General features: G+C 32.6%; 1 protein-coding gene across 1 annotated transcript; it reads right to left on the reverse strand.

The window, feature by feature from the left end:
- Nucleotides 1-191: 191 nt before the first annotated feature.
- LOC105771341 (transcription factor MYB14) lies at nt 192-2,108 on the reverse strand. Its single transcript, XM_012592774.2, has 2 exons — nt 1,798-2,108; nt 192-1,258 (listed from the first exon to the last, which is right to left on the reverse strand). Exons 1-2 carry the CDS (start codon nt 1,952-1,954, stop codon nt 396-398), a joined length of 1,020 nt encoding a protein of 339 aa, XP_012448228.1. The 5' UTR covers nt 1,955-2,108; the 3' UTR covers nt 192-395.
- Nucleotides 2,109-15,842: the final 13,734 nt, after the last annotated feature.

The following is a 15,842-nucleotide window of genomic DNA, read 5'->3' on the forward strand; positions in this document are numbered from 1 at the left end:
AAAAAAAATGCTAATGATTACTGTTTTTTTAGCACTTTGATGCATTACATTGAATGCAACAACAGAAGATATATTGAATCAATGAAGGATCCCAAGGACAAAGAATTGCTAGCCTGGAGACCAATATTCATGTCCTATACGAATTAGAACTCTTAACTTGACTGAATTGTCTGAAAACTTGCACACAGACCTTATTTAAAATATTGGATATTGAAGAAAAATGTTGTTTTTCTTTTCCTCTAACTGCTAAAAAGCTAACATATTGTCTTTTCTGCTTAACTTTTGCATGTTAATTATCAACATGTATGATCATAATGATGCAATGGAAAAGCAAAGCTAGTGCTGTTATGCATACCAGGAAAAATAGTTAAATAAGATGGGATTTTTTTTTATGATCATGATGAAATACCAACACCAAGAAAATCTATGAAAGGAACATCCTTTGGTTTGTCTGATTCATCTTCTTGCTCCTGCTGGGAATTACTCACTCTAAGATTTGCAGACTTGGGTGCATTATCAGTAATGCTCAGAAACTCCTTTGTCATCACACCATTATTGCTTTCAAAAGTATCACCAAGTTTAAGGTAGCCAAAAGGACTTGGAACCACCCTCCTGTAGTTATGGATTCCAAATGCACTGGAATTTCTGAAGCTGCTACAATATGCCGAGGCATTTGAATGATATTTATAAAGAGATTGATCTAAAAGCTTTGAGGTATCCATGGAGTAATAACTAGAACCAGACCGCAGTAAATGATTTTTCCCGTCTCTTATTGATAACTGAGCTGAAGATGGGTTGTTTGAAGCCACCATTGTTGATGAAGCAAAATTCCAAGATGGTGAAGAAGTAGTCGATGTGGATGAGACTGAGAAAATCTTATCTTTACCTTGGTTTTGAAACTGGTCGAAAAACCTACTGTCTCCAAACCCAAATCTGGAGCTAAAAGCCTCTTGACATCTTGCTAATTTCCTTGAAGTACTAAAACCAGTAGAGCTTAGCTTAGAGTCGCTAAATGCATCTTGAAAACTTCTCTTCCCACATAACTTGGATTGTTCTCTTTGTTTTCTAGCCATTATAACGTGCCAGTGATTCTTCACTGCATTGTCGGTTCTACCAGGAAATAATCTAGCTATCAATGCCCATTTGTTTCCATGGATATGATGAGCAGCAAGGAGCCTTTCTTCTTCTTCTTCTGTAAATGGTCTTCTGTTGATTCTAGGGTCAAGTTGATTAAACCACCTCAATCTGCAGCTCTTCCCTGTGGAAACATATGCATAAAGATTAAGCCATATGGATATGGGGGTAAATATTTGCATAAGTGTATATTATATATACTTACACTCTAAAATTAAAGGGAAAGAGAGGAAGAGATCATCCTTTAGTTTATCATGAGTTCATGATTGTAGATCAGAAGCAAATTAATTATTAATCATGCATATCTTCTCCTGTGCTATTGAAACTTAAGAGACTATAATTAATTAAAAAAGGTTGGTTAAGTAGGTAGATGAGAAATATTTGACATATGTGAAGAAAAATGAAATCTAAAAATATACTAATCAACAACCTATATGATCACACCAACTCAATCATGGCGGAAGAAACATCTTTTTCTGATTTAATCTTGAGTTTTGAAGCAGCTTATTAAAATTTTGCATGCTTCTACATCATACTTTTAACAAATTCCCCTAAAGACTATATTTAAAAGAAAGTTAAACCAAGTTAGAGGATCAAGAAATAGCTTATAAATTAACCAAGACTCTAATATATTCCAACAGTAATGAATTATAAAATGATCACCTGATCTTCCTTGGAGCTTTTCTGCAATAGAGTTCCAGTTTTGTGCACCATACTGTTCAACAAGTTGCCTGAGCTTTTCATCTTCAGCTGGCCTCCAGTGTCCTCTAGGACAAGTCTTGTTGACATCATCACTAGAAGCAGCTCCTGAATCCTCCATGGATATAACTGATATAGATAGATATATGTTAATCACAAGCTAGCTATGGGAGAGCTGTAAAATTATTTGTCAACAAGCACAACAAAAAGGAAGCCCCCAAGAAGATATATATATAAAGGAGGTAGCAAGGAGAAAGGGGGGAAAATAATGAAGAGAGAATAACAAGAAAGTGCGGTTGGTTTAGGGTTGTGGATGAGAAGTCACTTTTGTTGGTTTTACACGACACATTAAGCCCTATATGTATGCATCTGTAGAACCACTGACTGACTTACCCTTTCTTTCAACTGTTATGCTATTGGCCCATGAACCACTCTTTATATATCAATATTTTCCCAACTATGTCTATCACACACACACACACACACACACACACATATATTGCTTTCTTAATTAATTGCTTCCCTCAATTTCTCTCTCACTTACAAGTTTAAGCCATGGTATTACGTTAAATCAAGCCTGGTGATTAGGGCAGCTAGTAGTTTTTATTAAAGGGACAGCTCTCCTGGTCCAAATTCATTAACAAGGGATCATGATTCATAATCATGATTTATCACCTTTAATATACTTTTATTTCGTTTTCGAAGGGTGTTTTGTCATGCATATAGTGCATGGATGCTGCACCTTCACATTATTAATCAATACTCACCCTTTTACTTTTAATTACCCTGTTAGCATGAAAAATTGTCAAGTATCTTATTTGTATAGCTGTGAATTACATCAATTTCAAACTTAGTTAACATTCGAAACCCCTAATTATCAAGAACGAAACTCAACTAAAACAAAATGCACTGTGGGTTGTTATGGATAAAAAGATACCTTAATGACCAATGAGTTCAATTGAAGAAAATGATCAACTAATAATACATAAATAAGGGTTAAAGATTGAAATTTTCTATGATATTGCATCTGGAATCACATAGTTAAGTTGAAATCAGTGGGAAAAAAAGGTAGGTAAAATTGGAAGCTGTCATATACCAGAATCGGGAACAAGATAATAAATGATGATAAGCAAGCATTTTAAAGCATGCACATGCATGCACTATGCTAAATCAGATGAATATTCCTAATATAGGGATTTCATTTGTTTGTTTTTTGACATGATTATTTTTGATTTCCAGAAAGAGTTGCTCTCTTTGTTATACCGACTTAAAATCAGCCATTTTCAGTTGAAAGACATCAAGTTTTAAGTATTTTAACAATGTTAAGCTAGCTGTCCAAGTAATTATATCTTTTCAGTCTATATGAATGCTTCAAAGTAGACTACGGTCTAAGAAGCATGGAATACAGGTATGAGATGATACGGTTCAAGGTTTAACATAATTTGGTTTCTGACTTTGGCATTTCGATACACGTATTTGACAAAAGTTATGCATTTTAATATTTAAAGGTAACAATGTTAATTTTTTAGTATTTAATTTAGATTTTAGAGTTGATTTGTTGAAAACTCTTAATTTGTTAATTAAGTCACATCCATCATATTGTATTTGACAAATTAAATGCAAAATTAAACAAATTCACAATTAGCATTAAATTTATTTTATTAACAAAATCATGAAAACTCCAAACCTAATAATATTAGCAATTAACTTTTACCAAATCAATTCTAAAACTCAAATTAAACACTAAAAGTTAACATCATTACCTTTGGTACCAATATATATATGCTTCAAATATAAGTATCAAATTGGACAAAAAATAACATAGGTATCACATTAGAAGAATGTGTCAAACTAGGGTACCAAATTCTATATTAAGGCCAAATTTAAACATTATGTGTGGATATGATCAATGTGAAGCCAAAAATCATTTTAGGAAGTTAAATTTGAATTATAATTTTTTGGGAGAACTAAAATATAGTTTTACCGTTGTATTAACTTTGTGTGTGTATATATATATATAATTACAAAGACTTTAAAGCAATTTTATCATTTTGAGGGGCCACGGCCACCACCAATCCTCTAAGATATGCCACCAGGTATGATATAGTATGAAAATAAAAAATAATTTATAGAATAATATAGAATAAAAATGTAAAAAAATATATATTTATGAAAATTTTATATTAAAACCAAGTGAGTCATTGTTTGAAATTGTTAACTTAAAAATTTAGAATTCATGTGTTCCAAGTTTAAATCCTATTATAATATTATTTTATTAAAAATATGAAAAAATAAAAATACCCTAATATTAATATAAGTTATTTTGCATATAAAAGGGTATTTCAACAATTTTCTAATTGAGTTGGTACAAGGGCAGCACTAGAGGAGCCCAAGTAGGGGCCATGGACCCCTAAAATAGAAAATTTGTGTTTTAACCCCTCTAAAATCCAAAAAATTATAAATTAATATATGATAAAATTGTATTTTTGAGCTGACAAGGAAAATAATACATTTTGGCTCTCATAAAAAAATTAATTTAATTTTAACTTAAAATTGATATTAATTTTGGTGTAAAATTAAGAAATTTGGATTGACATGTATTTTGTTAAATAAAATTTGGATTTATGCATTGGAATAAATTTGTTGATTGATGAAAAAGAAAATAATCCTTGTTCGTATGACCAGGTGTGTCTAACAAGACCTATTCTGGAACCAGCAGTTAGTTTGTTCAACATTCCTTAATATTTTGATGATAATAACAAATTTATATGACAAGACAAAAGAAGCTTACTTCCTGCTTTGTCTTCATATATTATATTACTTTTCCCCCATAGTAAAAAAAGTATACGTAATTTCTTCAACAAAGTCCTCCCCGATGCCTGCCATTGCACGCTTGTCTTTCTTGTTATAGCAATAACATGTCAAACCAAGCATAAGTAATATTTAAATAGCAAACTAAGGAGACTATTTCAATTTTATGTCGAGATTCACAATACTGAGGGATCCAAATTAATTGTGCGCTCATAATCTAAACCTTTAAGTTTGTTGTCCAATGATGCATATAAAGCAATGAATAGTTGGGAGAAAATGACATAAATAACAGTTGGGGCATAATAATAATGTTAGAGAAGATTATTGGTGATGAGGAAATGTAATCTTACACACAAGGGTTAAAGCAAATGCCGTGCAAGGAGGGCATCAAGAAAAGTATGGGTAAACCGTCTGCCTTTTTTCATACTTGCATGCAGATGGCAAGTCAAATACAAACGTTGAAACATTATCATGTTGAAAATATAAGTAGCTATTTTATAAAGAAAATTATTGGCTTTTCTTAACTGATTGAGATTTTATACCCATGAAATTAAAACATCTCAAATCGCTTCTAAATCCATTAACATCATCAGGTGTAGTAGATGTAGAACCCTGACGTTCTTAATGTAGAAGCTATGTAAATTGGTGTCTAATTCTAATTCGTTGATGGTGTTAGTTTATCTATACTCCGTATTCCATCACACTTGTATCATTTATAAACCAAAATAGAAAGGATTAATAATGTTCATTTCATTAGTTAATAGAAACCCAAACTCGATCCCCAATAACCAATTACATGATCATGTGCGACTTTGTACCCCCCCCCCCAACATCTCCATATTATTCTATTTTAAATTTCAACATCATTCATCTATCCATCCAAACTGTTTAATGCTTAAAGCTCATTTGATATGTTGTTGAACCCTTTGTGATGACTATGAGGACGATGAATTAGTTTTTGGGTAGGTAGGGGAGGTTGTCGATCAGGTTTCATGTACAAATCAGTATAATAAACCCAGAGATCAAAGTTTTTGGAGTGTATTGCAATTTTAGAAATTTCCTACTGATATAGAACAACCTCAAAACCGCCCTCTTTAACTCTTATGCTTGACTTCAGATTTGTGTGTATATATATAGCACAAATGACCATTTCGTTGATGTTTCTTTCTGCCAGTATAGCAGCTTGAGGGACATGATTGAATGATGCCAACTGACCGGTGAATCTCAAAGCAACTTTAAGAAGGAATGACTTGTAATAGTAATGATTGCAAAATGATATATTAATAAAGTCTCTTTGTTAATGACATTTAAAGCAATCTAATTTCCAAATATAATACTTATATATTTATATTTAATGCACACCAATATATAAATTGTTATACCTCTATTAGAATACGACACGTGGCAAGCTATTGGACAATTCACAAAGCGATAACCCTCCACGAGGAATGGTTCGTAGGTGACCTCCACGAGGAATGATTTGCGAGCAAGCCTTCATGTGGGACGGTTCGTAGACGACTTTTCATGAACCCTTTCTAAGTCAACCTAGATACAGTCCGCTACACACCCCTCGCTAGGACCACCAAGGCATACCTGCCTCATACGACTTTAAGGATGGAAATGATAGAGCAAGACCACATAGTACACTCCATGGCGACAACGAACCTACAACAACACTGCCACCTAGCCAACCCGCACAACCATGCAGGACACAGTGCTGTCGACTATGTGTTACTATAGGACAAGGGGTGACCCCTCTATATAAGCCTGAGTGCATAAGAGGCCAATGATTGACTTCTCTCCCTAGTAACCCTTACACAGCAACCCTAGTGCATCCTCCTCCTTCCTCATAACACCGACTCTTCGACAACCACAGATGAATCGACACTCCTCTCCACCATCCTTTCCTCCCTATTGATAACTCATACCAACATAAATTTAAATATGATCAATTACATGATGGATATTGTTGGGGATCAACCCGATTAAGCAACGAACAAGTAAAAATAGCGGAAGAAATTGAGAAATTAAACACACAAATTTAACGTGAAAAACCCCCTCCAAAGAGGATAAAAAACCACAGGTAAATATAATTTTACTATAATGGCAAAATAACGAAGAGTACAAAAGATGGAGATAAAAACTAAACCCCGAAACTCGAAAACAAAGAACCCTTAAAACGTAAACACAAAATTCTCTAAATGTGTTATGAGTTCTAATCTCTAATGGGTGTGAACTCTAAGGTTATAAAAGAGCCTATTTATGGACTAAATTCATAGGTCAAATAATAATAAAATAATCTAGACTAATCAAAGTTTGATTGAAACAAATAAATAGAGTTTAATTAGAAGATTATTTATCAAATTTGACTGAAATAGGAGTCATACTCAACAAATCTCCACCTTGACTCATATTTCCACAATGTCATCTTCGCCAAAGCCCTCCACGAGCCTATCTTTAACTATGCAGGGAATTAACTGAGTTGAATCTGTGCTTAGAAACTAGAAGACTTCTAGCCTTCGACTTGTACACTGCCAAATCTAAACTAACCCAGGTCTGATTTTCACGAACATAGTGTCCTAACTTTTCAAAACCTGCACCTAAAGGAGAACCTCTCTTCAACGAAACGATCATACATTTTTCCCTCCTATGACCAAGTTGCCTCCGCTCCAAACGAGTTGATTTCGACTCCGTAACAGACGAGGGACGTTCGATTTCACCGGTCACTGTAGAACCTTCTAGAATATAAAGACTACCAGTTCTTTTACCTTTTAACAAAACGAGAGCTCCACGAGATACTTTAATGCCGCTCGACTCGATGTTGATTTTACATCCTTTCAAGTCTAAAATACTCAAAGAGATGAGATTCTTTCGTAAATCAGGTACATACTTGACATATGAGAGTGTCCTAATCGTCCCATCGTGCATTCTAATTTTAACAGTACCAATACCAATTACCTTACTGGATGAATCATTTCTCATGCACACAACTCCACCTTCAATTGAACTGTATGTGAGAACCATTCTCTATTGGGACACATGTAGAAAGAACATCCTGAATCTAGAATCCACTCAGACGTAAGCTCGGAGCTTTCGCTCGTTGACACTAACAAAAAATCATCACCGCTTTCGTCGGCCAAATTAACATCAGCTACATCTTCCCCGTTACTCTCAACATCTCTTTTGTTTCGCAGTTTATAACAATTTGCTTTGACGTGACCTAACTTTTTACAATAGCGACACCTTTTGTCTCGCTTCTTTGATGCTACCAAAACATAAGCTTGTCTATCTGCCTTGCCATCTAAACCAAACTCATTGTCAAGTTTGTCTCTACTCAACAAATAACCCTTCACATCTTCAAACGAGAGTTTGTCTCTGCTATAAATTAGGGTCTCCCTAAAAGACTTGTATGAAGGGGGTAAAGAGCACAATAATAGCATAGTTTGATCTTTATCTCAATCTGAACGTCAACGTTTTTTAAATAATTTAAAAGAGTAATGAATTGACTGATGTGATATCTAAGAAGCTCACATTTGTTCATGCGAAACATAAATAGATGTTGTTTCAACACTAAACAATTAGTCAGAGACTTAGTTGCATAAAGAGTTTCTAACCTTTTCCACAAGGCGGATGAGGTTTTCTCCATCAATACCTCCGGCAATACCATATTTTCGAGGCATAACTAGATTGCAGACAAAGTCTTTTCATCAAGTTCTTCCCATTCTGTTGGATTTAGATTCTCAGGCTTTTTCCTGGTAACAACCTTTTTCAAGTCAGTTAACTAAAATTGTCATCATCCGAACTTGCCACAGATTGAAATTTGTCTCACCATCGAACTTCTCAAAGTCAAACCTTGTTGCTGTCATCTCTGAACAGACTGATCTATGAAAATTGAACTAGCTCTAATACCACTTGTTGTGGATTGACCAGATTAAGCAATAAACAAATAAAAATAGCAGAAAAAGTTGAGAAATTGAACACACAAATTTAACGTGGAAAAACCACTCCAAAGAGAATAAAAAACCACGGGAAAAATAATTTTACTATAATGAAAAAAGAACGATGAGTACAAAAGATGGAGATAAAAACTAAACCCCGAAACCCGAAAACAAAGAACCCTAAAAACATAAACACAAAATTCTTTAAATGTGTTATGAGTTCTAATCTCTAATGGGTGTGAATTGTAAGGTTGTAAAAGAGCCTATTTATAGGCTAAATTTATAGGTCAAATAATAATAAAATGATCTAGACTAATCAGAGTTTAATTGAAGCAAATAAACAGAGTTTAATTAGAAGATTATTTCTCAAATTTGACTGAAATAGGAGTCATACGCAACAGATATATTTAATTATCTTCGAAAATGCCTGGTTATCTGAAGTGCTACAAGAAATGTTGCTTGAATTATTGGAATAGTTTATTTAACACTAATAATAACAAGTAAAGAACAAAGCACACAAGTGCACTAAGAATTATGTATGTAGTTCGGTACATAAACCTACATTCGCAAAGTCTCACCTAAAAATGATCCTCTCTATTAAGTCGATAGTAGGTTAAATTCAAAGGATAATCCCCGTACTTATCAATTTACGTGTATTTAGCCCATCTATCTTTATTCGCTCAAAGTTTGTCCCTCTATTTTTCGATTTGCTTATTTTCAGCCATTCTGTTAACTTATTTCATTAACTCTATTAAAAAAAGGTCAATCACAAATATAGCCCCTCAACCTTTACAACTTTTGTCAATTCAGTTGTTACTCTTTTTTTTTCCTTTAATTATAAAAAGTTTTTTAAAAATTATTAAGATTTCCCAAATGTGTCAACAAGTTAAATATAGAAAATACCAAAACTTACTATTGATCATTACCACTAGAAATTTTAACTGGTGATAACAAGTACCATACATATCTATAAAAAATAATAAGAAAATTAACATTGATGAATATAAATGTTAATAAATGATGTCATGACCAACCCCTCTTATTGAATCTAAATGACTTTGATGTATCCTAGAGATATAATAGATTTGAGAACTGCAAACTAACTAAGCACTCATCTCTTTGGTCTTCAAAAATTTTACATCCTAGAAATACAAAATAGGATCTTGTCTTTTGCTTGTCTTTGCTTTGATTGGACATGGCTTGCTTTTATCACATGGAAACTCAAACAAATTTCCATGATTTTATGAAAAATAGATTGGTCATTGTTTGAATCAATGTTATACACTTACTCTTATAAATTGAAGGCATAATTCAAGCTTATTTTGGACTCATTAAAAGAGGGATTGGTCGAACATTATTTATAAACATTTAGATTTATCAACACTAAACTTGTAATGATTTTTGTTAAATATATACCGTACTTGTTCTTGAATGAGAATTGCAAGTTAAATCTTTAGTAGTGATTAATAATTTTTCTTCTATCTTTGATTTGTTGATGTGTTTGGAAAATTTTATAAATTTTAACTAGTCTATAATTTTTTTATTTTAATATAATTTTTTATAATTTTCTATAAACAGAAAAAGAGAGTGAGCGTTAAATTAATTGACAAAAATTGTAAAGGTTAATGAGCTAAATTTGTGATTATACCTAATTTTAAATAGAGTTAACAGAGAAAGTTAATAGAATGACCTAAAATGACCAATTAAAAAAGTAGAGGGACAAATTTTAAGCAATAAAAGTAGATGAACTAAATTTACACAAATCGATAAGTATAAGGACTATCCTTAGAATTTAACCCCATAATACATCCACCAATTTAAGCCTAATCAATTTTAGGACTATCACAACCTCAACGTCATACACTTCTAAGTAGACACTAACAAAAAACTCTTGTTTTCAAGTACCTTCTTACTAAAAGAAACAAAATACTTATCTCACAAAATGCGCCAAGAAAGAAGACTCATTTTGAGTAACTTTAATGCTCTTAAGTCATGTTATTCATTGAAGATTGTAGTTTATAGACTCCAATCAACTAGTAAATCTCATTAAATTATCCCTCCTAATCTGCAAGACAGAAAGGATAGCAAGATAATCCTTTTAACCACTCTATATTTTCCATAAATCAACCATATCATCTTCAAGTAAGCTTTTCGTTTTGTGTTAGAACTAACCCATACTTCATTGGTCCCCATATTCATATGTGTTACTCCTCTTACTAGTTGTTTACCATTGCCTTTATTATGTCTTCTAAAGCTCGAGATAGCTTCGCCCCTTTCTTTGTGGCGAGGATCCTAAGCCATAAAATTGTTTAAGTTGACCTCTCGCCTAACAGCTTCCTTTGTAGTATCTTTTAATAAAATACAATCTTCAAATTTGTGGCCTACATCACCATGAAATTGACATCTTTGGGCTGATTGACCTCGATATCTATTAGGCTTCATTTATGGTAATATCTCAAGAATACCCTAATCTTGAAACTGGCTTCAAATGTGTACTCGTGATGAATTCAATGGAGTATAACTAGAAAATTTGTTAGATGATGCTTGTTGCCTTCTCTCATCATATAACTCAAAATGGGATGCAATATTCCTCAATGAATTAGGGGAGCGAAAATGATATTGCCCTTTCCCCCAAGTTTACTCGCAAACTAGGGAGCATTCTATGTTGATCTCGATTGGAAGGTTGCCCAGGGGAAGGGTGGTTTAATCTCTGGCATGGGAGCCAAAATACCTAAAATCAAACTCTATGTTAGACAAGTTCATCTCTTTTGTTTTTGTGTATTTATGAGCCTTGTCATACAAATTAGTGAAGTGTTTAAGCTTATTTTATGCAAGAAGATATTTCAAATGCTCAAGACTTACTCTTTTTATAAAGGCTTCCATAGCCCATTAATTTGTCAAATCCCTATTACCCATGGTCGTAATATTAAAGCATTTAATATAATCACACAAGGGCTTATTGAGTTGTTACCTGATAGCTAGTAAGCTAGTGGTGTTTCAAGATAGTTTTGTATGTGCGAAAGAGACCTAAAAATTGGAAACCCAGTTGTTCAAATATGTGAATGGTTTTAGTGCGTAGGGATAAAAATGAACTTATGATAAATTAAAAAAGGCTTCAAAGCGTGTATCAACACCATTTTCTTTAAGGTTCTATTTGTCCCCACTTATATTTCGATGTGCAAAAAAGTTATTAGCAACCTCGAGAATACAATGAAGTCCAATAACTGTCTACATTTTGTACTGACGGAAAAAATTCACTAAGCATCAAACAAAGCAAAGCTAGATCAATTTCTATAAAGAATTTATATGTTTTGGTGTGTCAAACAAATGAAATTTGATTCCTATTTATAGAAATTCTCATGTTTCTTTATAAAGATATAATTATTCAAATAGATAGCCACATCTTTTAGCAATAAATATAATTATTCAATATATATCTACTTGAATATTTATGACCATTTAGTATTAATTAAGTGATATATCTTTTGGTAACAAAAGACAACCCATCATTATGAATAGATACAACTCTTAGTTAACAAATAAGTGAATAACTTTTAGACTACTAGTAACTTTTCAATTATAACTATTGGAAGATTATAAAATTTTTGAAAATGTTCCAACAAATGGAACCTTTTAGGAGAGAAAAGTACCATTTTTTTACATTTCTCCTCAAAGTAGTGGCAAAGGGCCTACATTTAAAGGCATCAAAAGCTCCCAAAACTGTAACATCCTGGTTTAGACCCTAGTTGGAATAGTGGTTTCGAAACCACAAATCTAAGTTAGAATAATATTTTAATATTATTTTCTATGTTTACAGCATGGTAGGTGTTATGTGTGAAAATTTCATGTGAAAATTTTATTGTTTATGTGCTTAATTTGATAAAAGGACTAAATCGTGTAAAGTGTAAATGTAGCATGCTATAAGTTAAGAGTGTTTAATTGCTATGGTTTATTAAATGAAAGGTCCTTATAATGTTATTAGACCCTTGATAGTGGAATTTGGCATAAATGGGCATGTATTTGATGTTTTAAATGATTATTAAATAAGGTCATTATGGTAATTAGTAAAATAAAATATGGTTTAATAAAGTCAAAGTTGAAAATTCATTTATTCTTCCACCTTTTAACCAAAAATAATAACCAAATTAGGGCTTGGAAAGCTTTGAATATTTCAGCACTTCAAGGTCTTGATTAAGGTATGGTTTGAGCTCGGTTTTTTATGATTTTTACGTTTTTGAGATCGTTGCTTTGTGTTCTATCAAGCCCATGTCTAAATTTCTAATTTTGTTGATGATTTCATGAGATGCCATTGTTGAATATATGAGTTTTATGATGTTTGATGATGAAAAATAAGTGTTGAATGATAGATGAACATGTTTTGTATAGTGATTTTTGGGGAAAATGTGTATTAAGGATTTAATTGTGAATTTTGTAAATTTAGGGGTCAAAATGTGAAATAAATGAAATATATGGGCTGCTAGGGACTCACATGAAATTCGGCTAAGCTTGGGTGTAATGAAATTTTGTGTAATTTGTGATTTTTTTGTGAATAAGGACTAAAATGTAAGAAATGTGAAATTTTAGGGGTTAATATGTAAAATACCCAAATTGTGTGTTTATGGATTTAATTGAATACATGAATGATTAATTAGTCAATTTTGAATTTATTTAGATCAAGAAAGGCAATATACGGGCTTAAATCGAGGCAAGAACAAAGTATTCGATTAATCGACTCATTCTGACATTTTAGCATCCAAGGTAAGTTTGTGCGATATAATTGTTACTTTAGCAATGTTTATTTGTTATGAAATGAATGGAAATGTGAATGAAAAGTATGATTATGCTCGGAAATGATTCTATGATAAATAGCACTAAGTGTGTGGAAATGTATTAACTAAGACTAATAAAAGGCACTAAGTGTGCGAGACCGAGATAGTTTCAATATAATGTGATGGCAGTACGTGTGTGATATCTTTATATCTTTGGCTATATGTTTGCTAAGTTTGCGATATCATTACAACTTTGAGTATTAAATTGGCACTAAGTGTGCGAGTTCTTCTAATGTTTAAAGACTACAAATGAATTAGTGTATCGAGCTATGAAATAGTAAAGTGATAGATAAATACGTAATGGTACAGGTATGTACGAAACTTATGTGGTTGGTGATGTTGTAAATAAGGTAGATGGAAGATTATGAGAATGAATAATGTTTATTAGGTTGGATTGAGTAGTAATATGAATGCTTGTTTACAAATTTAATGACATGGTATGAAAGTGATTAATAGTCATGACAGAGTTTGAGTATTGATATGAATTGTATTAAGTGTTGGTTAATTGATAAATTTGCATTTAATTGTTGAATTAAATGTGTTATATTATGAACTTATTAAGCTTTATAGCTTACTGTGTGAATTTTTCTCTGTTTATAGTGTATTAAAGCTAGCTCGGATCCAAGAATCGTCAGTGACTTAATCACACTATCGGATATCTATTTTGGTATTTTATTTTAGAAGTTGTATATATGGTATATGACATGTATAGGCTAGTGTCTTGATGATGTATTTTGTGTTGGGACTCATGCCATGTGATGTGGCTTGAGAATGATGGAAATGATGAAATGGTTTTGGTTTATTTTATGAGATGAAATAATGTATATGTGATATATATATATAGTTGTTTTGGTATGGTTGTCTTATTGGTAAAACAATGTTGTATTGATAAATGAAAAAAGGCATATCATAATATATTTAGTAGTTGATTGAATTGAGGAATTGGTATGATAGATGGGGTTGAATTACTGTGGAATAGATGTGAAAATGCTTAGTTGAATATACGTAGAATTGGTATGTTTTGGGAGTAGGGTTTGTGTATTGAAATGGTTGAGACTGATAGTATGAATTATGCATGAAATGGTCATTTTTTTGAGTTGCCTAAATGATGCAAATTTTTGGTACCTTTTGATTGAAACAAGAAGCATGTTTTAGGTTTTGTAAACCATTTAAAGGGAGACAATGTGTATGAATGACTATGATATGATGATGATCGAACTATGTTTGTGCTATGATTGTTTAATGATGTGAAATATCCGGTAATGCCTCGTAACCCTAATCTAGCGACGGATACGGGTTAGAGCTGTTACAAAAACATACATGTAATTAGTGTTTAACCAGGTATTTATCCCCCTCATAAATTTCCTTAGGGAATTTAAAGTATTTTAGTAGGTCTACAACTACTATTTCAAGGCAAGGGGATTGTTGGAATAAGAATCCGAATCCATGTCTTTAGTGTCAAGCCTTAAAGCCTGAATATCTCAGCTTAGCACTTCCATTTCTTTATATCAAGCTTGAGGTTGCTATTATAGAAAGATCGAGTTTGGCTAGTATTTCTAGTACTTATTATAGTTTTGGCCTTGTAAATTAAGTGAAAAGGCAACCTTATCATGTTGTCATAGAAATTATGGGTGGAGGGTTTTAGCCTACTCTTAGCTCTCTCAACATTTTAGTATTTTGACGAAGATGATTTTTGGTACTAATAGTATTATTATTTATGTCTCAACTTCTGTTGCATCATTTGACCTCTCAAAGCTCTCATTTGTTCTTGTAGCTTCATGAACTTCTAGGAGGAAAAGTTGGGATTTTGGGTTGTTTGTTCATCGAAGGTTAACATTGGTCGTGTATTAGGTGAGGGGTGACAGATTATGGTACCTAGGTTGTTGACGGTATGAATTTTTGTACGCATCACTGTTAGGGTTGTAAGGGCGTGTAGCTAGTTGAGGGTTTCTGGATTGGCTAGTGTGGAAAGTTTTGTGTGCTAGGATTGGTTGTAGAACTAGGATTCTCAGGGATGTTTCTCTTCAAGAGTTATGTCGTCCATGCTCACTGCGTTAAATTGTTGAAGATAGTGTTGTTGGAACCAGACCAGCTGGTCAAACTAATTAGACTGAAAATTGAAAAAAAAGTATCAATTGAAAAAAAAAGTATATAATTTTTTTAAGTTTTATGATTTTTAATTATTGTTGATCAATGGTCGAACCATTGAATCGAGAACTGTGATTTGATTGATTTGACTATTGGTCTAGTTTTTAAAACATTGGTTGAGAGTGAAAAGAGGAAGGATAAGGAAAAAGGTGATTTGCATGGTGGTGATGTGCTGAAAGCCACTCAAGAGGAAGATTGAGCAAGGGAAGAGCATAAGAGAAAGAGATTGAAGAAGAAACCTCCTTAAGGTCAAGGAAATGTATTTATAAATGAGCTTGATTCG

This window comes from Gossypium raimondii, chromosome 5, assembly GCF_025698545.1.
Source record: "Gossypium raimondii isolate GPD5lz chromosome 5, ASM2569854v1, whole genome shotgun sequence".
NCBI classification, from domain to species: Eukaryota; Viridiplantae; Streptophyta; class Magnoliopsida; order Malvales; family Malvaceae; genus Gossypium; species Gossypium raimondii.